Source organism: Polistes dominula, unplaced genomic scaffold (genome assembly GCF_049000335.1).
Source record: "Polistes dominula isolate Pdom_NZ unplaced genomic scaffold, Pdom_raw_medaka contig_15, whole genome shotgun sequence".
NCBI classification, from domain to species: Eukaryota; Metazoa; Arthropoda; class Insecta; order Hymenoptera; family Vespidae; genus Polistes; species Polistes dominula.
In genome coordinates this window covers 2,473,284-2,498,733 of record NW_028300915.1, presented here as the reverse complement: position 1 = coordinate 2,498,733, position 25,450 = coordinate 2,473,284, and the positions used below count along the sequence as shown (strand labels likewise).

The 25,450-nt window shown below is 28.1% G+C and overlaps 2 protein-coding genes across 6 annotated transcripts; one reads left to right on the top strand and one right to left on the bottom strand.

Annotated features, from left to right (window-relative positions):
• Positions 1-1,524: 1,524 nt before the first annotated feature.
• per (period circadian regulator) lies at positions 1,525-25,227 on the bottom strand. 5 transcript variants are annotated; one of them, XM_015333753.2, is made up of 17 exons: positions 24,693-25,227; positions 21,263-21,346; positions 18,035-18,219; positions 16,003-16,133; positions 14,674-14,872; positions 14,359-14,583; positions 14,082-14,266; positions 13,659-13,943; positions 12,824-12,970; positions 6,030-6,276; positions 5,519-5,913; positions 5,189-5,382; positions 4,896-5,065; positions 4,547-4,794; positions 4,249-4,467; positions 3,836-4,153; positions 1,525-3,238 (listed from the first exon to the last, which is right to left on the bottom strand). In XM_015333753.2, the coding sequence occupies exons 1-17, from the start codon at positions 24,773-24,775 to the stop codon at positions 3,215-3,217; spliced, it is 3,339 nt and encodes a 1,112-aa protein (XP_015189239.2). In that variant the 5' UTR covers positions 24,776-25,227; the 3' UTR covers positions 1,525-3,214. The 5 variants fall into 5 exon arrangements, with proteins under 5 accessions (XP_015189239.2, XP_015189237.2, XP_015189235.2 ...); XM_015333751.2 differs by having other exon boundaries at positions 1,525-3,208; positions 4,547-4,782; XM_015333749.2 differs by having other exon boundaries at positions 1,525-3,208; positions 24,693-25,226.
• LOC149033164 (uncharacterized) lies at positions 10,956-12,201 on the top strand. The gene is made up of 2 exons (XM_089170212.1): positions 10,956-11,423; positions 11,780-12,201. The coding sequence occupies exon 1, from the start codon at positions 10,956-10,958 to the stop codon at positions 11,415-11,417; it is 462 nt and encodes a 153-aa protein (XP_089026338.1). The 3' UTR covers positions 11,418-11,423; positions 11,780-12,201.
• Positions 25,228-25,450: the final 223 nt, after the last annotated feature.

Genomic DNA, 25,450 nt, shown 5'->3' with positions numbered 1-25,450 from the left:
ACGATTGTGTGTGTGTGTATATAAATAGAATAATATATATATATATATATAGAGTGTACCAGTCAACTTATCACTTAAAATATTTCTGTTATTTTTTATTTTATGAAAAAAATGCTTATACTACAAAATTAAACTTTCTCAAGGTCATTTTTACGAGATCATTCATGTCTTTTCAATTGGAACCTTATAAAATTGCTTTTTTTTTTGTATAAATTGATTCCTCGTGTTATTCTGAATGAAAAATAATTAGAAAAAATACTCGCTATGTATTTTTAAATACGTTTTACAGATTTTTTATTTTTTTTTTAATTGAAATTAGAAGAAAATGTTGTGATGTTCAAAATGGAGTATAACCATGAAATGCATTAATGGTCACATTTTTTTTTCACGAATCCTTTGAGTATATCCTTTAAAAATATTTCAGATGATAAATTTTGCCGATACATTCTGTATATATATATAATCAATTTATATATTTACAAAGTCATATTTGTATAACAAATATTTATTTTAATTGATTTATATTTTTACGTTTTCGCGTCCTTCGTGTAGACTGTAATATTTATTGAAAATTGATATATATATATATATATCGAAATACAAGAGTTATATGAAAAATTGTATCTAAATATAAGAGCTATTGTTTTATATTATATTTTATATATTATTATTTTATATAAGAATAAGTATTATTGTGTACAAGAAAAAGACAAAGTAATATATTTGTTTGTATTTATAGAAGAAGTCAGACTGCACTATTACAGATATTTTTAATAAAAATCTTTATATCAATGTTATTATTATATACACTTATGTCTTTTCAAACTAATTTTTTTATCTGACAAAGTTTTTTTTTTTTAATAAGTAATACATGACTTTTCTCCATACAATGCTTTCCAACATTTCTTTTTTTTATACTTGTCACATTTATATATCGAATAATAGATAAACAATTTTTACGAAATCGTCATTACACTTAAATTAAATTTATTTATAAATAATTTCAACGTAAAAATACAAGATCATAAAACTCTGCATAGTTTTTTTTCTTTTTCCTTTATATTTCTAATACACAAAAATGTCGATAATATTTATCAAAAATTATTGATTAATGATGAAAAATACATTCCGTGGAATATCTTTTTGAAAAATTAATGCAAATAATTAAAGAGGATGTATTAAAAAATACATCACTCTATTTTGTGCTAACTCTGTAATAAATAATTCTTTTTTTATTGTTATTATTCTTCTTCTTCTTATTATTATTATTATTAAAATATGAAGGAAATCATGTTCTGGATTCTAAACTTGACAATATTTTTCATTCAAACATTTAATATAATGAAAGTTAAAAAAATATATATATATATATACGTATATATATTCTATAATAAAAATAATCTAGTATATAGTTTACATATAACAACGTTCTTATAAAAGCGTATAAAAAGATATACGAAGAATCCAGTTTTATGATTAACTTTTATCATTTCATTACTAATAAAGTATAGATCATGAAGTAAATCATTTTCTTATTTTTTTATTTCTATTTTGGACTAGATTTGAAGAACTTGATAATTCTATATGCAAAACAACACATTTATCAGACTGAATGATTGATAAAATTGACATTCATATTATGGGGAGGAACACGTAAAAAGCTGGTAAAAAATATTCTTTGTACTTTTCAAATACACCAAGCTGAGCTATCAATAAGATAGAGATCATGCATTAATACACACAACTACATTGTATATAAAATATTGAATAATCTTTTATATTATATTTTCTTTTTATCATTAGAGAAAAAAATGTATTTGTAGAATTATTATATAAGATATATATATATATAGGTATATATATGCACGGTCTCATAACATCTATGAAAATAGTATTCTTAATATTTTTTTCCTTTTTTGTTTCTACAATAAAAATATTACTTATATATTTTAATTTTACATTATATATCTTTAACGTAATTCATATGTAATATGTGATCGTTTGCGAAACACTATTGCACAAATATTGGATTGTAAAAAGAATTAATTTTCTGTTTCTTTTTTTTTTTTTTCTTATTAATAGAATAAAAAAGTCAATTGCGAAAAGAAAATTACAATATTAGAATTAAAAATGACAATTTTTAGCCGTAACGTGTACGTTTAAGATATCCAATGTGTTTCAACTTATTTTTAAACATTTTGTAAGTACATTTAAAACATATTAAATTAAAATAGCTATCCTAATTGCTTTTTATATAAGTATGATGTAATAATTAATTAATATAATTCTATTTCTCTTTTAAAAATAACGTGTGTGTGTGTGTGTGTGTGTATATATGTATATATACAAGGTGTCTCAGTTTTGTTTCGTCGAACTTTATCAACATATTTTACAAAGCAAAAATAAGAGAAAAATGTCATATAAATAAACTTATAAATGCTTTATTAAAAAGTTATAAATAAAAATATGAACTGACATCTACGAGAATTAAAATCTATTGTATTATTAATTTTATATTCATTTTCCTTCATTTTTCTATATACATCGTAAATTTGTAGTCTTAACTCTTGATGAAAAACCACTTCTTAATTATTTCGTATTTGTTATTAAAACTTTTTAAATAAAACATTGAAGAATTTATATTTAAATAACTTTTTTGATTTACTTTTGTTTGTAGAATATATTAGTAACGTTTGACGAGAAAAAATTGGAACACCCTATATATTTTGAGGCACTCGGAATGTCAAACGAGTTCGAGGAAACATTTCTCTGACGTAATTTGAAAAAATCTCATATAACTTTGGAATAAAATATTAGAATAATAATAAAATATTAATGTTAAAAGCTGAAAAATAGTTAATAGAAATAAAAAGAAAATATATGAATATAGTATGAAAGTATTTTTATGAAAGGTCTCATCACTTCTATCTTTTTCTTATTTTGTCTTTTTTTTTTTGTGCTGAAAAATTGTATGGTACCCATCATATAAGAACATTTGTTTCTGGAGGTATCATTGCGATTTAAAATTATTTCAGTGAATTTCGTTAAAGAATCAATCTCTTTAGAATACGAAATGCACACAAAATTGATATTGCTATGTTTGCTGGCAGGATACTGTCTGAGAAGGTAACGGTGGCGGCAAGGGTGCGTTTTCCTCATGAATCATTATCAGTCTACCATATTTCACCATTCTTCTTTTTTCCTTATGCTGCAATTATATGTATAACGACTTTGGCTTCTGACCATCGTCATTGGAATATTTAAACATTTGGAATTGATGATATACTATACAAATGAAATAGTACATACTAAACAAAAATATGGTTAAAAATCAAAATTTCAGTCATTCCTTTCATACTCTGAATGTAAAAGAATAGATTGGCTTAATTTGAACATTGTAAATCAATTTTTTTCATGTGAATAAAGAAAAACAAAGTAAATATGGGAATATGTATCAAGGTTGTTTATACTCATAGTAGAACATTCGCATGTGTAACAAAAATTCGTATAAGAAGGGAAATATCCTTTTTTTTTATTATTAAATGAGAAAAGTATCCTCTTTTCGTTAATTTGTCTAACATACGAATATCTTATAGTGAGTATATGTTGAGGTACTCAATATTCATACATAAGTGGATTCATGTACACAGATAATAAAAATAAATTAAACTAGGATAAATTAAAATATGAAAACTAAAAAATGAATTCAGGCAGTGAATAAAACACAATGCAAGTTCATTGTCTGGAGTAATAAATAAATGATGATACTGATAAAAGGTTTTTATATCGATTCCATGGGAAATCCTCTTGGAATATTAATAAACTTGTTTCTAACCTGAGATTTAAGACCAATCCAACTGCTATTACTGCTTCCACTATCACTTTCGCTAGAAGTTATTCCATCCTCGAGCATCAGTTTTGTCCCAAAGCCTTCAAGTTCCAAATCAAAATAAAGTTGACCTAACTGTTCGTTCACTAAAAGTGGTTGACTAATTTTCTTTAAACTATCCATGTCAGATTCGAGTACTTCGTTTAAGGTCTTTGGACGAAGTTGATACTCATATATCAACTCTGGTGTTAACTGGACTCCTTCTAACCAAGGTGGATCTCTTCTGTGTATTGCATGTTTTACCTTTGCTGCTTGTTGCAAGTTCTATATATACACATATATAAAAATACAAATGTTTTGTTAATATATTTTAACATTTTTTTTGCTGTACACACACATATAGATATAGATTCATTTACCTCTGCAACTTGATCGGTTGTCTTTTGATCAGGATTACAGTTACTTTCACTACTTTTATACAAGAAACTACTATAGAAACTCGAAGAACTAGACTCATTACTGTTGTAATCAATATTCTTATGTTGTTTGTTATTTATTGGCGTTGATACGTCTACAACACTGGAACAACCACCATCGTTACTGATACAAGAAGAAAAAAGCTCACCCGGTGATAACACCTATAATATGAATAAAATAAAAAGTAAATTCATTAAACAAATAACTGGATAAATATGTTAGAAGAATAGAAAGGCATACCTTTTTCGATGACTCGGACATAGTCATAATGCTACCTGGTTCAGCCTTGATGCTTGTTGCTTGACTAGCTGGTCTCTTTCTATCCGTACATTTATTATTCATAGATTTAGCATTTTCTTGTGGCATAGAAGTTTGCTCGGGTATTAAAAAAGGTTGATACATCATTGTTCCAGGAGTTGAAGTACCAATTATTGGGGGATACATAACACCGGGCATTGCTGTTGCAACATACGATACTGGAACAAACACTATATTCCTCTTATAAGTTCTCAATGTTTCCGATTTTTCATAAGTTGCAAAAGAAATATAAATATACCAATACATGAATTATTAATTAATTGATACATACTATATGGGCTTTGTTGCGGCATTGGCATTGATGAAGGAATAATGTTTGTCGGTGGTTGAGAATATTTTGCTGTTGGTATAGGAACATCGATTGGTTGTGGAACAGGCAAGTAATACGCAGGTATCATTTGTGGAATCATTGGAATCCTTGGAATAGCTTGACAATTCATACTATAAAAAAGTTAGACATATATATAATTAGTATATATACAAGGTGAGTCTCTTAACATGAAGATAAGTCCCATAAGTCTCATATTGCAAATATTTTTGTAGAAATATATTTAAAAAAATTACTTTTGGTTAATACATGGTAGAACAGGAGTTGCTGATGGTACATTTACTGCCAAGGATGGCCACAAATTGATATTTCCATTGGTTTGAAACACCGTAGATGTTTGATCCACGCTCATACTTGCGATAGTAGTAGAAACATTTTTTGGTAATGGACCGGCAGTGCTCGTCCTGGAAACTTCATCTTGTTTCGAAACCTAATATATTTAAAAAAAAAAAAAAATAAAAAAGAAATAAAAATAAAAAAATAAAAAATTATACTCGTCAAAAGTAATGACGAACAGAAGAGACAAAAAAAAAAGAAACGCAAAAGATCGTAAAAATAAATCTTACCTTGAAACTATCACCTTCCCAGCTATGACTACCACTTCTTTTGACACCATGACATTGACCAACGTAATGATTATTCTGATCCACGGATATCTTCTCAATTGATGGTTTTATACGCATATCTTTTAACTTATCATTGTTTTTAATAATTGATCGTAATTCTCGATGCTTTTGCATCATCATTTTCTCCATATCCTCATTATGACGATTTAACAAGGATTCGGTTAGAATTGGTTGTTTAAAATTATCCGTCGTAGTGGTAGTGTTGCTATTTGTTGTATTTGAAATATTATCTCTCCTTGAGGAATTAGGTATATTGTTCGAACTGCTGCTAAGATTTTCAGCACTGCCACTTCCGCTAGCACCACTTCCATTTATCGGTGACATACATTTTCTTGCTGAAAAAAGAAAGCAAACTCATCTATTATCATTGAAAACGAATTGCATAATTGCAAAAGAAGAAAGATCAATGACATATTGTAATACGAATCAAGGTTTTGTGGTAATTGATTACCTGCTGAATTAGGACTAATTTTACCACCTTCATCGTTGCTCAAATTTAAAATTTCCTCGTCGCTACCATACATGGTTACAAACGATGGTTTACTCTTAAAAAATCTCTCGATGTTTTCATTGTAGTTAAGCTGATTGTAACTGGGTGGTGTTTCCGTAGACGATTTGCTGTCGTAGTATTCGTGATGAGGCGATATCTCACCAAGCATCACGCTATCGTGCTCCTGTAACAAGGGATTGCGTGATCCCTTCACAAGTATATTGTAGCGACTTAGAAAAAATTGTCACCGAGATTGTCATCATCAGTTTTTGCAATTGTGTTTGCGACAGCACTATACTCGATTCAAAAGGGGTCAGTTTTGTTAGAAATACGAGTGATTTTCTAATACGCGTTAGAACCTGCGCTTTTATCCGCAAACCTGCCTGCCTGCCTTTCCTTTATCCCGGCTGCATATATTGTTAGGGCTTGTACAATTTGTCAATAAAATTGTATTTACAACATGCTTTTAAATATTTTTCTGTTTGACCAAAGTTCAACGATGATCAATAGATATCCAAAAAGAAGAATAATATTTCACAAACTCCTATACCAATTAGCTTCCTTTTCCCGAATTGCATCAACTTTCGGATATAATTACAAAACCCATCACGAGAAATAACTAATATCGTATCTACAACATTATATCAAAAGTACGAACGAATGAGAATGACCACAGAATTGACTTCATTTGATTTCAATATCTAATTAGTTAGTTTCAAAACCTTGTATGTGAGTGAATATATTTATAGCCTTTTAACATTAATCATTTCAATTTCGAATCTCGATCGTATGTCGATCGTGACAAATGAGAATGAATCCGATCTACAAAAAAAGACTAGCCTCCATTTCAACGTCTGTAAAAATTGTTTAAAACAAAACAAAAGGATCAACACACAGCATCGAATCAAGAATATGAACGATTCATTGTACGACAACATAAATTGTATTGATTAATTCAGATCATTTTATACTACTTGTAGTGATTGAAAACTATTGATTTTAAATATGATTCAAGTATCATGCATCTTGTTAGAAGATAGAAATGGTGAGTGAGAAAAAGAAAAGTGGCTATGGAAAATAGAACTGCAAGGATCTTCAATTATAATTAGAAATATCAATCTTCAAATTGGCATCTTTCGTCCATAATAAGAAGCGGTATCCAGATAAGTGGATCATTATAGAATAATGAGATGTACATTTCTTTTTCTTTGATAATTATTATCGACAAGTTGTTAAAAAAAAAAAAATAAACATCTTCTTACGACTTGCGATCAAGTTCGATTTGTAGAGGCTTTGCACGTTATCCATTGTTATATTATATAAAATATTGAAAATGTATAAACAAAAGTAAAGACTTACCAAAAACATGCCTACAAGATTTTGAAATTGACTCTATCCTTCATTGGCCCTATATAACATTTATTTTTTCTTTTCTTTGCTCACCATCTGTGACTACGTCCAAAATAACTTAGTAGGCTTTGGTTTGTTTTTTTTTCCTTACCACTACACCACATATTACTTGTTACTATAGCAGATGTTTTGTAGAAAAACACTCTATCGCTAATATTGAAAAATTACTTGTGAAAAGCATTTAATTCTTAGGAATTATTCTTGCTTATTTTTTTTATATAAAATAATAATAAAAAAAAAAAAATACACACCAACTGCAACTAATTTGTAGTTTCCTTACTCACCTTCACCTATTTTTAGTTTGTGAATATTTTTTGTAAAAAAATCTACCATATTCAGTAGCAGGAAGACACTTTTGATCAAAATCAATCTAATTTTGAAATTACTTAAGGGGACCTTCTACTCCGCAATTTAAAAAAATTTTTTTTTTTTTACATTTTTCGAATGTATATATATGTAGAAATATTGTGCTAAAATTTCAAAAAGATTCGATGTCTCTAACTACATTTTTGGTGCCTGAACGTAACTACCTCGGACCGCTTTCCTGAGCGTTCGGCGCGCACGGACGACTCTTATCTTGTTCAATCCCTTTCTCTTTCATTGTTTATTCAAGCAGTTTTTTTTATTGTAATCTGTATAATCCTTCGTATTGTCAGGTATATTTTTCGGGGGATCAGACATAGAGAAATATATAACTGTCTGAAGATGATGATATATAGATTATTAAATTATGATGATGTTAATGGGCTAATAATTTGAATAAAACGTGGCCCATTGCTGGGCCCATTAATCGGCCAATGATCAACTACCATTAATGTGCCGATAATAAATGCCGGTAATAGGCCGATAATAAATGCCGGTAATGGGCCGATAATAAATGCCGGTAATGGGCCGATAATAAATGCCGGTAATGGGCCGATAATAAATGCCGGTAAAGGGCCGATAATAAATGCCGGTAATGGGCCGATAATAAATGCCGGTAATGGGCCGATAATAAATGCCGGTAATGGGCCGATAATAAATGCCGGTAATGGGCCGATAATAAATGCCGGTAATGGGCCGATAATAAATGCCGGTAATGGGCCGATAATAAATGCCGGTAATGGGCCGATAATAAATGCCGGTAATGGGCCGATAATAAATGCCGGTAATGGGCCGATAATAAATGCCGGTAATGGGCCGATAATAAATGCCGGTAATGGGCCGATAATAAATGCCGGTAATGGGCCGATAATAGATGCCGGTAATGGGCCGATAATAAATGCCGGTAATGGGCCGATAATAGATGCCGGTAATGGGCCGATAATAGATGCCGGTAATGGGCCGATAATAAATGCCGGTAATGGGCCGATAATAAATGCCGGTAATGGGCCGATAATAGATGCCGGTAATGGGCCGATAATAGATGCCGGTAATGGGCCGATAATAAATGCCGGTAATGGGCCGATAATAGATGCCGGTAATGGGCCGATAATAAATGCCGGTAATGGGCCGATAATAAATGCCGGTAATGGGCCGATAATAAATGCCGGTAATGGGCCGATAATAAATGCCGGTAATGGGCCGATAATAAATGCCGGTAATGGGCCGATAATAAATGCCGGTAATGGGCCGATAATAAATGCCGGTAATGGGCCGATAATAAATGCCGGTAATGGGCCGATAATAAATGCCGGTAATGGGCCGATAATAAATGCCGGTAATGGGCCGATAATAAATGCCGGTAATGGGCCGATAATAAATGCCGGTAATGGGCCGATAATAAATGCCGGTAATGGGCCGATAATAAATGCCGGTAATGGGCCGATAATAAATGCCGGTAATGGGCCGATAATAAATGCCGGTAATGGGCCGATAATAAATGCCGGTAATGGGCCGATAATAAATGCCGGTAATGGGCCGATAATAAATGCCGGTAATGGGCCGATAATAAATGCCGGTAATGGGCCGATAATAAATGCCGGTAATGGGCCGATAATAAATGCCGGTAATGGGCCGATAATAAATGCCGGTAATGGGCCGATAATAGATGCCGGTAATGGGCCGATAATAAATGCCGGTAATGGGCCGATAATAGATGCCGGTAATGGGCCGATAATAGATGCCGGTAATGGGCCGATAATAGATACCGGTAATGGGCCGATAATAAATGCCGGTAATGGGCCGATAATAGATGCCGGTAATGGGCCGATAATAAATGCCGGTAATGGGCCGATAATAAATGCCGGTAATGGGCCGATAATAAATGCCGGTAATGGGCCGATAATAGATGCCGGTAATGGGCCGATAATAGATGCCGGTAATGGGCCGATAATAAATGCCGGTAATGGGCCGATAATAAATGCCGGTAATGGGCCGATAATAAATGCCGGTAATGGGCCGATAATAAATGCCGGTAATGGGCCGATAATAAATGCCGGTAATGGGCCGATAATAAATGCCGGTAATGGGCCGATAATAAATGCCGGTAATGGTCCGATAATAAATGCCGGTAATGGGCCGATAATAAATGCCGGTAATGGGCCGATAATAAATGCCGGTAATGGGCCGATAATAAATGCCGGTAATGGGCCGATAATAAATGCCGGTAATGGGCCGATAATAAATGCCGGTAATGGGCCGATAATAAATGCCGGTAATGGGCCGATAATAAATGCCGGTAATGGGCCGATAATAAATGCCGGTAATGGGCCGATAATAAATGCCGGTAATGGGCCGATATTAAATGCCGGTAATGGGCCGATAATAACTGCCGGTAATGGGCCGGTAATAAATGCCGGTAATGGGCCGATAATAAATGCCGGTAATGGGCCGATGATCAACTATTATTAATCGGCCAATGATCAATTACCATTAATGGGCCGGGGTTATCATTTGGATATTGAGCCCTCTATGGGCTATTAGAAAACGTCAATGATCGGCCGTTAGTTGTCATCCTTTGCCCGGCGATTGGCCATCCAAGGGCCTGTTTTCAAACTTTGTATGGGAAATTATTAATATCACTCGACTTGAAAAAAAAAAAATAAATAAATAAAAGAATAACTCCACCCCAACTTTTCACCTTTACCAACCCCTACCCCAACTTCTTCTTCATATTCTTGTTCTTCTTCTTCCTTTTCCGCGTTGTGTTTACACTTCCCTTATTATTTTCATTTCAATTCTCATTCTAATATCTTCGACAAGGAAACATTTTTATTTCATAAAAAGAAAAAGAAATGAGAAATGTTTAATTGATCATTGAAGTTGAATTTTATAAAATAACAGATTCCCATGTTCTCAACCCTTTTCAAAGTTTGTTTGCATTTTAATTTATTTTCATTTCAACTTGTTCGTACACTTTCGACGGAGACTGTATCTTTCCTTACAAATAGAAAGGGATCATAATATCTCACGATTCATAAAAAAAAAAAAAAAGATAATAATAATTACCATACGTGTTCCATCGACTGGTGTAAGTACCTCAAAACTAAGGCACTGATGCAAAAATACAAGCATCCTCCGGCACTTTCTAAAGATGTACAGAAAGTGCTAAAGCCTATTTATGAGGATCTGACTAAGACAGAACTGCTGGAAAGATGTTTAGGTGGACATACGCAGAATAATAATGAAAGCTTTAATAACTGCGTATGGAACATGGCACCTAAACACCTGTTTAACGGCAAAAAAGTTGTTGAAATTGCGTGCAAAGTTTCAGCATGTATCTTTAACGAAGGATTTCAAACAGTGATGAAGATAATGGAAACGATGGGTATGAAACTTGGGCCAGGAGCGATCGACTTTGCTAAAAGACGCGATGACCGACGTATCGAATCTGCGAACCGTCGAAGCTCTGAGTGCTCAAAAGATGCCAGATCAAAGTGGAAGAAGGCAAGACTGGAAGAAATTGAAGAATATGAACAAGAAGAAGGTCTATTGTACGGTCCAGGCATCGCAGATTAAGTTTAGGTAAGAATTTTTAACGATTTTGAGTAGAAAAAAAAAACTTTAAACGCGTTTATCTCGAAACTGTGTTTTGAAATACTAGCTCCATCGTATCTCACGAACCAGTAAACCGATTCTTATAAAATTTAATCCACATATTCTACACATGAGCTGTAACAAAGTGACGGAGAGTTTTTTCTTATATTTTAATTTTTACTATTTATTTTTAGTCAAAAACAATAAAAAAAAGGTCAAATTTACGTTTTTTTTTGTAATTTGTCCACCATTTTTTTTATTTATTAATAAAATTTTTATATAAAACTGTCACTTTGTAGCTGAAGTCATACAGAATATAAAACCATTTTACTTTTATGTTTCAGGTAAGCCATTCTCAAGTTCTGATGGAGCTACCAAAGCACTAAAGTTTTAAGGTGTTTTTTTATACTACTGTTTTTGCAATAAAAAATTAATTAAAATGAAAAAATAAAAATTCATTTATATAGTTTAAGACTCAATTTAACAAACCCAACAACTTTTAGATCGATATCTTTTATAGTTTTCTTGGAAAAAATTCGCGAAAATAGCCTTTTTTTTAGGTGCTCAGAGTAGAAGGTCCCCTTAATTGGATGAATAAATAGTTGGATATAGATTTGTACAGTTGATGATAATATTGCAATCAAAAGATGTCTAATTGCTTACTGAAAAGATGTATCAAATGTAAGTTTTCAGAAACGTTTCGTTTCCGTAATGTTACGTTTAATATCATGCAAATAAAATAAGATCAATGAAGAGGAGGAAAAAAGAAATTATTTCTTATAAATATCATGTTTCATTTAAATACAAATTTTGATCAATCTTCTTTTGAACAAATTTAGAAAAAAATTCCTTTTTCTCCATTAATCTTATTTGTATATAATATCTTTGATATATTTATGGTATATTAATTTATATACATATATATATATATATATATATATACGAACATGTCCCAGCTAATTGAGATCATTTAAGTATCACATTTATTTGTAATAAAAAGATTTGAATGAACAAAATTCTATTTAGCTGAGACATCCTGTATATTAGATCTGAAAGTTCTCTCATCATTTCTGTCACACAATTCTATCATGTTTCATACATGTTGAAATTTGAAATGACATTATCTGACAGAATTTTGGTTGTTAATCTAATATACCTATGTACCGTAAATATATTAATTAAATTGCATTTAGTGTGTAAAACCAACGTGTGAAATTTCAAGTGACATTTGTCCATGTCCATGTGATTGGATTTGTCATAAAAAAACCCGTGGTTTTGATATAATAATAAATATTGTCTAGCATACCACCAGAGCACAGCTTAGCGTACTACTAGCCAAATTGGGCAAGACAGTGTCGACGATACTAAAACGTAGGCTTAATAGTCACCGAAAAACTTCTGTCGTCCGTAGCTAGGGTATTCTTGCCAAGAGCTGGTGTCCTTATTTCTTGTAACAAACTCTCCATGAAGGACGCGAGGTCCTTACACCTTTTTGAAACATCGTGCTCAGTAATTTCTGATGTCCTTTGGATGCTCTATATGTTCGTACGGATGAAAGAAAAACAAACAAAAAGAAAACAAATATTTTAACATGAAATATAATGATTTTTAACTAAATTCACCTTACTTGAGATAGCAGTGTCTCGCGTGACCTTTCCTTTACTAATTATTATAAGCGTGTCGTTATATATGTATTTAATTAGAACAAAAGTGTATACATATGTTATCGTTAAAGTGTTTAATTTCGTTATTTCACTGAATATAACTTAGGTGTTACATGAAATAATTAAACGTTGTTAAAGAAAAAGACACAAAAAAAAAAAGAATTTTATTATACACTTTATATAATTTATAACAGTGCAGTATAAACAGATATTGAAAGGAAATTGTAGAATATTTTTCTTTTAACATAAAATCCAATTATTTTTAATTTCATACTTTAATATTCAAATATTTCATAAAATAATGAATTTAAGTGTAGAGTAAAATTCTTTTTCCATTATCTCTCACAAAAACGTTTAATTATTGTATGCATTACTCAGTTATTTCAAGAATTAACTGATTATACGATTTTACAGTAGCCGACATACATATGTATAATATATTTTGTGAGACGTCAATTAAAATAACTTTGCAAAATTTGTATGTACTTTTATCATTTTCTTCTTATAATAAGCGAGGAGAAAGATCTTGATTGACGTCGGTATGAAAAGAGAGACCTACCTCATCGAGAAGAGTACGTATCTCGTTCTGTATGATCTTGGATTCTTTCAGTACCTCTTCGCTGATATTAGTCAAAAAAGCGAATTCATTTTTAGGTGGTACACGAAATATATCAGGATCCATGGGTCCTCTTAAAACTCTATGCTGACCAACGACAAATTCTAATTTTTTTGTCCAGGGATTGATAAACGAAGACCATTCAGTTTCAAGAACAACGTAACTTCCATTTTGAGCAGCAAACCTATAAGGTTTTGATCTGAACGATGATCCTTCCAACTTGATAACCTGTTCAACAATGACAATTTATAATAGAATAAGATGATGAAATTTGGATGTTTGTTTGCTCCTACTTGTCTGATGTTTTGATGTCTTTTACAACAAAGATTAAATTGTAATTTTGATAAATTTGATATTCATGCTCACAGTTTCATAGATGTCTTTGATGAAAGGTAGATCTTCAGGATGGTAGAAGTCAAACAACGAACATCCAATCATATCCTGAGGCAAATAGCCTAAATATTGTACAACGTCAGGATCAACATGGGATAATAGGCAGGTTGCGGTATGTCGTGTTGTAAATATTGAAGATATTATTGTTTCTTCTGGAGCTGTGGATAATTATAAAACAATAAAATTTAGTATCATTGTATTTCTTCTTTAGATTAATTTGTTTGTTCTTAGTAATCTAGAATTACGATACCTTTGTATGCTGAGTGCACCGGTTGAGCAGTAACGACTAAAAACATGGCTCTTGGTTGTTGTTGTTCGACAACTTGATGACGAAAATCTCGAAAAGTCAATGTCAAATGAAATGGAAGATACAAATTGGATCTTGCATTTTCTTGATCCTTGTTCAATGTAACGTTATCAGTCTTAACGTTTTTCCGTAATCCACAAAACAAACTGGCTCTCTTTTCATTAATTCCTAAATACAATTACGAAATGTTTATTTATAATATAATAATATATATATTTATTTATATAGTATTAAATGAAAAATGAAATTATAATATACCTTTGGGATCATCCTTCTGAGATGATACTAAACCATTTTTAATTTGATCAGCTAATGTAATCTTATCTTTGGAATGTACGTAATTGATGAAAGAACGACCAATCCAAGCGTCCTTTGAATACCCTAAAGCTGTGCATATCGAAGGTGTTATGTACAGCACGAGGCCGTCATGCATTGATATCACCGCGCAAAACCCATCCTATATGAGAGTACAAAAATATTTGTTAGACGTGATTTACGATATTTATTTGATTTGATTTGATTTGATTTTGATTTATTTTCTTTCTCAAATATCATTGATAAAATTATTTATTATAACTTATAATTATTCTTATGTATATTTTATTAATTGTTAAATTGTTATTAAAATTTATTGGACTCTACTAACAACAATTCTATTTATAACAGAGATAAATAAAGTGAAATATGTTTTGAGGTGGCATTTTTGATAAATACAGGCTTCCGTCGTTAATGTGCATCTATCTTTACAATAATTATAATTAATATATTAGGATTAAGCTGTATAATAAATTATGCACAGAGAAAACGGCTTATCATCTTTAACGAAGAGATAATAAATAGATTTAATAAATAACAAAAAATAATTTATTTATCCTTGAACGCTCATAAAATTGCACTTCGTGTTAAATACTAAGATTCGTGTAAAGGCAAAAAATCCTTTTACCTTCGTAGTATTCAGCATGTAATATTTTTCATCTAATCAATTAAATCGACGTAAATATATAATACCAAAATTTCACTACTAAATTGTAACATAATATATAATTAAAAGTGTACAACGTCGTATATATACAGTTACAGTTACGTATCATTGTTTGTAATGAATTAATTATTTAATGAATAACTTAAAATATAATCAACAACAATATCAATATGTATAATATTTAGAATATATTTATTTGTTAATAATATTCTATATGTATGATTACGTAGAAAGTTATTTGTGGCATTTCTTCGAACAAAGCCACTTTTCTCCGTACTTTCAAACGGAGTACTACCACCATGTTAATAAATTACCTATGTATATCGTAATAAAGCCACCACAAAATAAAAAAGGCACCGATAACCATCAACTTGAATAAAAGCATATAAATGTTAAATGTAAATCTATATATATAAAGAGAGAGAGAGAGAGAGAGAGAAAGAGAGAGTTATTTGCTTCTCGATCATGCTTAATAAACCCCTGAAACCTGCCTAATACCATCAAAATAATCTTCCAACTAAATTCTCATTCTGCAATTCATATTCCCTGTTTTACCAAAGTGTTACTAATAGAGTCTTCCTTGCTAACTTTCGATGAATACTAACATTTGCTTGTGAACTTGAATCATCCAGAAGATTTGACCGAGAAGCAAGTCCTGTTTCCGGACTGCATGTCAGAGTATCGCCGTTGTGTTCTCCTGGATCCGTTGCATCCACCAATTCTACAGTTGCTATTTCTTCTCGTATATACGTTAACAAAAGCTATTGTTATATACTTTGCACATACAAGTCTTTTTTTTTTCTTAATTATATTTTCTTATACTATATTGTGGAACACATTTATTCATACCACTTTATTCCCCAGTAGCACATTTTTCTATTTTATATTTGTGTTCAATTATTTTACGATTTTTTTAAAGATTTCATTTCTAAAAGATACGCACAATATTTATACAAATGTAACATTGTGTGCTACAAGGGTAGTGAGTAATAATTCAAATGATCAAAATATATATTCTGTTTCCCTTAGTCCGATTAAATAATACGTAAATAATATAAAAAAAATATTATTGAATCAAGGTTATCAAACTTATTCAAGCTCATCCTCAAATGTATCCAAATATTCTGATTGTATTCATGATTTTTTCTACGATAATGTACAAACGTATTTATAAAGGGTGTTATACACTTTATCTATTACAGATAAATATAATTACATTCATTTTTGTAATTAGTATTATTTAATTACATGCGAGTGCATTATAGAAAATGATTTACAGTTACAAATGAACAGCACGTTTCCTCAATGGTTGACCAATATCACTTAATTCAATATGCGCGGGATAAAAATAATTCGAAATATTAGGTTATGTATTGTATCGGACAATAAGGCTTTCTCTTTCTTTTCTTTTTTGTTTTGTTTTGTTTTAAAGGATAATGAAGACATAAAATGGAACAGGATTGTGCAACGAATCTATTTTGATAATGTACCATATTATCTTTTGAGAAAGTATGATCTCGTAACAAATAAAGGCGTGCCGAAACGTTGATTATTGAAGAGAACTGTAGAATCTATTGCATTATTAAAGCGTTAATGGAAAACGGTTTAATATTAAAACTTATGTAAATAATTACGTAAATTGTGGCCGCGTGATTGTATTATGTAAAATGACATTCATTACAGGGAAAGATCCGTTCTATCTTTGAGTATACAACGATACTTTTAACAAATGAATATAAATTGTTTTCCAAATTATACAATATGATAATAATAATCCTAATTACGATGACAACAATCATATTTTTAGACTCAAATTTATTTTTCATTTTGAAATTATATTTTTATATTCTCTTTGTGTATCCTTTTCTATTATAAAACTCCTGTAAAACTATTGTAAAAAGATATTTTTACAGCTTGATACCTTGAGGAATCATTGGAAGCTAATAATAACCAAGATTCAGAAACATTTATATATATATAATACATATATTAATTATCTAATATAAGTAAATATAATATTTAATAATAATAATAATAAGTACCTATTATACTATTTTTCATTGTTCGATATTAATTACGTTGTTTCATTGTTTTTTATTACAATTAATATGACGAGAAATTTGTCGTCGATGTATAATTATAAATTGCATGCTTAAATATTTGAGACGGACTAAGGGCCCAATGCTACAGGGAAATTATTTAAAGACTTATAATTAAAATGTAATAATAATCTATCAAAATGCTAGATGAAAGGTGTAACATGTAACCAAATAATTGATTATTACAAGATAATTTCTAAACCAACAAAAATAAACATCATTTCATGTTCGCACTTTGTTATTTACGTATTTGCCTTTAAATGATATTAAAAATTATTATATCAAAATTAATAATATAAAAATGACAACGTAAAAAAAAAATGAAGAATAAATTATAAGCTTCCTGTATAATATATTTTCTAGAAAATAAAATAATATTGATTCCTAAATTTAATAGAAATTAATTTTAAATTTCATCTATTAATACGTAAAGTATCTTTTTTTTTTTATCACACAATTGGAAGAATTATTTAAAAATGTGTATTGTAAAAATGTTAAAAGTACGATTCTCCCCCAATATAATTGAATAGTAACCAACCTGTTTGTTTCTCAAGTGTCGGTTTTGTTGAGGTGACGAAATTATAGGACGCGTTATCCGATGACTTTCCGGTACTTCTCAAAATAATCTCTGGCTCAGCATTAACAACCAATGATGTTTTAGACTTCTTCTTCTTGTATTCTTTATCCTTTCTTTTGTTGATTGGTTGGGGTACTGCCTCGTTACTAAGATTCATATAAATGATATATATATAGATACATGTATTATATATATAGATATAATATTCAAATCAATTTTATCTCTAATGCAAATATCTATATAGATATATATCATTAAAATAAATCAATAAATAAATTTAATATTATATATATAGATATAACATTAAAATAAATAAAGAAATAAATTTAATATTATATAGATAGATATATTATTAAAATAAATTTTATCTATAATGTAAAATGTTAAAATATATATAATATAGATAATTGAAAAATAATTTGTAATAATTTCAAAATTTATAATTTTCACCCAATTATTATAGAATTTTATAATTATAACGTTTTATTTAATAATAAAATAAAATGCAATATTATATTTTCCTATATATAAAAAATTATATATTATATTTAATATATAATTATATATTATATAATATTATAAATAATTAATAATATTATTAATAAATTTATATTAATTAATTATAATAATATATTAAAAATATTAATAATAAATTACTATCATCCTATATAGGTATTATATATATATATTATATGCATATGTATGTTGCAAATATTCCTGTTTCTATTTATTTTATTTTTATTTTTTTTTTTTAATGAAAATAATTGACATTTCTCGAGTATCCGCGTGTATGTTCTTTGTCGTTTTAACAAAATAAAAAATGAAATAAAGAGAAAACAAAGGAAATAACGTTATCACGTAATCGATAAGTCACGTATACGTTTTCCTATAAATATACAAGTATAACGTATACGTATGTTGCTATAAAAAAAGTATACATACATACATACATATATATATATATATATATATAGAATGAATCAAACGCGTGCGAGCAAACGTGATGTCTAATTAAAAAACAAAAATGAAAAACAACTTTAAAAGCTTTTTCATTTTTTCACGTGTTTGAAATTTTTCTTATTTTTTTTTTGTCCGTATTTTCTTTTTTTTTTTTTTTTTAATTTCAAAAAAATCACAAGATAACGCATTAAGATCAGAAAAAATATAATTATTCAAGTACATGAAATAAAGAAATCGATGAAAAGGGAAAACTAGTAGTTTTCTTTATCTTATAAAAACATTTGTCAATTAGCTATTAAATGTAGATATTCGTATTTATAAACTACCAACGCGTAAGTATCTTGAATATTCGTAATAGCCTTTGATAGCTTTCTCCCGGAAGGATGGTTAAACAAAAACCTCGTGATATAAAGCCCTGATATAACAGTAATAGCTAAGCTCGAATAGTACATTATGCAATTTACCGGAGAAAGTGTTACTTTTTTTATGTGAACCCTTTTTTTTTTTGTTTTGTTTTCAGATTCTATCCAACTCGACATATACACATTGTATAACATGTTTTACTTTCCTTTCAACGTGCATATAATTAGAAATGAATATGAACAAAATATTTGTCTTCTTTCTTATCAAAGTATAAACAGATATGGATAATTATGGTTCATCAAGATTCATTTTTAACTAATTATAAATTATATCACACAATTATGAACACTTTTTAATATTTATGCAGTACAAAGGACACACTGTAGTGATGTGAATAAGAAACTTTTAGAATTGATGAACATTTCTTTTTTTGTTTGTATTTTGAATAGAATTATTGTTATAAATATTTAAAGTAACCACCTATATATATATATATATATATATATATATATATATATATATATGGTATAATATAATAATAGGTACAATATTAATATTAATATTAATATAAAATATAATAGTTAATATATAAAATAATTATATATAATGTTAATATTAATATTATATATACTATATTATTTTATATATTAATATATTATTATATTATTATATATACATATATATATATATATATATAATTAATTAGAATTTAATTATTGTAATTAAATTAATTATTATAATTAAAATAATATAATATATAATATAATACCTCTCTCTCTCTAATAATAAATAAATTATATAATATATATATATTCTATACACTAACATAATATAATATAATAATATTACTATTTATAATAGTAATATAATGTTTTTTATCCTACTGAATAAAAATATCGAATAATTTAGTTAAGAACACACCATATACATACATATATATATATAATAATAATCGTTAAAAGACAACACACGAACACTTCATTTCTTATAATTCTCCGTCTATCTCCATTATGCAACTTTATACACGAGTATATCAGTGGTGTGCATTAACGGACTGCACGAAAGGCACGTGGCACGACACGTTTGAGTTAATGTTTATGACGCCGTAGCTTCTTCTTAAACTAACAATAAAACAAATATATAAGACCCGTTTTTTTCTTTTTTGGTCTTCTCATACGATGCAACAGGCAAGATCATCATTGCAACAAATTTTCTCGTTCATTGAGTATGCACGAATATAAATTATGTCAAAAATCGAATAACTTTCGTCAAATATAATTTCAATTGAAATTAATTTGTTTATCGTATTATTTATATTTTTCATCGGTTTTTTTTGTTTTTTTTTTTTTAATATTTTCTTCTTCTTTAATCATTAAATTAATTGTTTAATAGTTTCATATTATAAATCATGTATTTTTTTTGCATCTATGTTAAGAAAAAAAAAAACAAATGGAAAATAAAATTAAAATTATTAAAGGATTCATATTCGAGTTTACACATTTGTATGCAATATAAATGCATATTATATGTGTGTGGTTTGTGTATGAATATATGTAATTAGTATTATCACGTTTACGTTTCACTTTGAATTAATTTAAAAAACAATTAAAATATACACACATATTATTAAATAATTAAAGAGTGTATAAAATTCTATTTGAATTTTTCTATCCTTAATGTTGTTAAATAAAAATAATTTTGAAGAATGTTCGAAGATATTGAACGTCCTTCTGCATTGCAACGAAAATAACTGAAAAGGTTTCATCATATCTATAGACATCTTTGATGACACATTTAAACCCTTCGTAAATATACCCAATAGTTAAACAGTTATTTATAAAAATCGATTGAAAAAATAATAAATACCTTGAACCAAAAGTTGAAGGGCGTCTACCGCAATAGCCGCTGCTTTCCGAACAAATGCTGTTCCTGGATATCGAACTGCCACTACTGAAAAAGAAAAATAAATAAATAAAAATTCATTCGTTAATAATATTTAAATATTAAAAAAAAAAAAAAACAAGATGAATTTTCTTAAATTGTTCTAATATTAATTTATATAGAAGTACCAATAATATTAAAATAATAATAACATTTTATTAAATTATATTAAATTATATATATATATATATATATAGATATATAATAAATTTATAAAAAATATTTTATATAATTTATTTAATATTAAATTTATATAATATATAATATAATATATATTTTTTTAATTATATTCTATTAATAATTATATATAATAATATTATATTACTATATTATTAATATAATAACATATATATAATTTTATAGTAATATATATATATATAATATTTATAATTATTATTATTATTATATATATATATAATTATAACATATACACATTAATTTTCGAAGATTAATTTTTCCATAATAATTAAACGAATTAACAATAAATCGTAGATGCCCATAAATATAAAAATTCGAAATAAAATAAAAAATCAATTAGAATACGACCTTACATAAAAAAAAAAAGAATCCTTACAAATTCACAAAAAAAAAAGGAAAACTAAATAAATTCCTCAGATTAATTCTAAAGATTGGGAAATAATCGATTATTGGAACGATCTAATCACTTCCTTGTCCTAGATCAACCTCATGAAAGATACTAGGACTTGTAATGAAAGAAAGGTATATTATAAAGTGGTTGAAACGGCCTCGTCCTATTGGCCGATTGAATCAGGTTAAAAAAATCATGTTACTTGCTGACACAAAATCTCAAAAACCCGTTTGATATTTAGAAAAATCATTTGAATCACATGTTTGGCAAACGTGATCCATGGTCCAGCCCCCCATACAACGAGTTCTTTCTAGCCTTTCACTGTCCTCATTTTATCTCTATCAATAAAATACGCCACAGGTTCTCCTCCTGCATTTGTTGCACCTCACGGATCCGGAAAAATTATTATTGCATAAGGAAGGTTTCGTTCACGTTATTAGCCCCGTGACTTCTATACACCGTTTGCTAAAAAAAAAAAAAACTGGGGGACTACTCGTTGAGATTACTCGTTGCTTAATTTGTTAACGTTGTTGAAAGTAGAAACAATCAAGGACGTTAAGAAAAAAACAAAAAAATGAAAGAAGAAATTAACAAATTATTTTCGAAGTATTGATAAAAATAAATTCAATCTAATTTTATCAAATTTAATTCATTATTATGTATATATTTATTAAATTATTAAATAAATAATAATTTAAATAATTATCATTAATTATTTTTATTTAATTATAAATAATAATTTATATTATTATTATTAATTATCATTTATTTAATTAATATAATAATATATATTATTAATATAAATATATATTTCCAATTTAAATAATGTCCAATTAATAAAACAATATTATATTATTCAATATTCTCAATCATCTTTCTTTGTTTTTTATTTAAATATTTATATATATATAAGCTAGTAATTAGGGAAAAATAACTGTATTTAAAAATATATAAACGAATGGTTCTGTATATATTATTATAGATAGTTATAAATACAACTTCGTAATCCATTGTCTCTTTACTTGTCTCCATTTAATACAATTAACAGTTTGAACTATATTTGTAATGTCAACCAAGAATATTGCTCAGAGTATACAAAGCAATTATTTTCATCAAATTATCCCCGTGTTATGTCTATAATTGGATACTTCAGATAAATCTACCACTATTATGTTGCTTCTATACGATAATACCTATATATATATATATATATATGTCTATAGAAATATACAGGTAAAAACCTTCGTATTATACGGTCATTAGTATTACTTTTAATTTGTGGAAACTGTTAATTCGAGAAATAACAAAATTCATTAGTTAAAATATTATAAATTGAAATTTTTATTTTAAATATAAACAAAAATATTCTTCAATTGCAATATTTGACTATATATTGCAATTTTGTAAATATGGGGGTGGGATTTACAAAAACATGTTAGAATAAAACCATGTTCTAGGATGTCATGTTGTACGAGGATTTTTCCAAATTTCGATATAATACTTTATAATTTTATAAATTATTATTTATAATTATAATTTTATATAAATATAATAATATTCTATTATTATAGAATAATAATTTATAAAATTATAATATTATGCGTTATATGCATATAATTATATGTATTTGTAAATGAAACAATTGAATGATTTAAAAAAATATTATTTTAGATCAAATAATTTTTATTATATATTACATATATTATTATTGATCAATAATTTTTGTCCTATTTTGTTTTTGTGTGTATTACATGAAAAAGTATTTTCTTTTTTATCCTAAATCAACTTTCCAAATCTACTTTCGATTACACGTGGCTCACATTTATGTCGACCCCTTTAAATGTACACATTTTGCAATATCTGCATAGGTGAGCTAAATGCAACGTGGAAATTCAATCGAGGGTATTACGTCAAAAAGTAAGAAGTGAGAGAGAAAATAAGAAAGAGAAAGAGAGACTAGTTAGCCTTAACCGTAGTATACGAGTTTCTATGTTTTTCTCTCTTTCTTTCTCTCTCTCTCTCTTTACCATTACATTCTCTGTCTACCTCTCACCTACAATACGAAGGATTCGTGTCAATGCCAAGTATCCAAGATACTAGTTATAGGTTTTATAGAATCCTGATTATTTTCATAAATTAATTGTAAGTGAACTAATTGTTTAGTTGTAAATGATCAATTTTTTTATCATTTGTTTATGTTACTAGTAACAATGTTTATAATTAACAGATATATTTTGTAGATTGTTTTGAAAAATTATTTTATTAATTATTAGATATATAATTATTGTTAATTTTTTTCACTTACAAAACATACAGAGATTTTTTAATTTAAAAATTTAATTTAAAAATACAATTTAAGATTTTGGTTGATAAAAATGTAAAGATAATTTTTGTTATTAAATTGGTATCTCATTTGATTTATATTATTTATTCGATAATGACTTATTAAAATAAAAAAAATAAAGAAATGATTTATTAAATTAATCAAAAACTTTTGTAAAATTTACAACACAGAATCTAAGTTAGTAAATAAAAAAGATTTAGGAAAGATTTAAGAGATTTAAATTTCGTATCATCAATTACGTCATACTGAAGAGGTCAAATAATGTCTTGTAATATTCCACGATATTAAATATACTTAATCTTTTACAACTCATTTTGGCTTGTTTTTTTTTTGAGGGTAAAATAAATTAAAAAAAAAATACATATATTTGAAAATAAAAAAGTAATTAATTAATATGTATATATATATATATATGTATATACCTTCGTTGTGATTGACTGTTGCTGCACGTATTTGAATAACCAGAGTCCGAAACTTTCGCATTTTCGGCTAACGTTTCTTCCATCTCGTCTTCTTTGAATTGTAAAACTTTTATTTGAGGAAGAACTCTGTTTATTTTTTTATCTTTTTCTCTACGTTAATAATAATCACACCACTGACGTGGTAAAAATGTTCGTTTGATTCATACTTCGCACTTTATAAATAATAATTATTAAATAAATAAAAGAACGAAGAAAAGAGAAAACAATTGTCTTATATGTAAAGTGAAAATAAAATAAAAATACTACTCGAATAAAAATTAAAATTCACGCAAAAAGAAATTTTTAATGTTTAATCCAAACTAGGGATTAATGTACACTTCGTAATATTTTTATTAAACGAGAAATGAATAATTCGATCAACTAAAAAACTGTCCATATAGGTTAATCGAATAATATGAATTTGATATAAAACACTCGGGAGACAAGACTTCGCGATGGTTACGCTAGTAAAGACCAAAATCATGTCGCTTGAAATCTTCGCAAGTTCGAACTGTTCCTCATTTTACCGCACGTTTGAAAACACGTGAGTTTACAACCCCCACTCTTTGAAAAGTCGCCTATATCGTTGTGGATAGCATTCCCATCATCCCCTCCAAACGGCTACTTCACTGTCACGTAATGTTATCATTATACATATACACGGTTAAAATAAACGCTCTTCCCCCTCTCTTGTTATCTCTTTACGAGTCATGCTCCCA

What these genes read in the sequence shown, in the direction of transcription:
- LOC149033164 (XM_089170212.1), top strand. Translation starts at nt 10,956, where the DNA reads ATGCAAAAATACAAGCATCCTCCGGCACTTTCTAAAGATGTACAGAAA.
- per (XM_015333749.2), bottom strand. Translation starts at nt 24,775, where the DNA reads ATGGAAGAAACGTTAGCCGAAAATGCGAAAGTTTCGGACTCTGGTTAT. An exon ending in AACAGTCAATCACAACGAAG is followed by an intron (nt 21,347 to 24,692) that starts GTATATACATAT and finishes TTTCTTTTTCAG; the next exon opens with TAGTGGCAGTTCGATATCCA. An exon ending in CTACCATGTATTAACCAAAA is followed by an intron (nt 5,066 to 5,188) that starts GTAATTTTTTTA and finishes ACTTTTTTATAG; the next exon opens with TATGAATTGTCAAGCTATTC.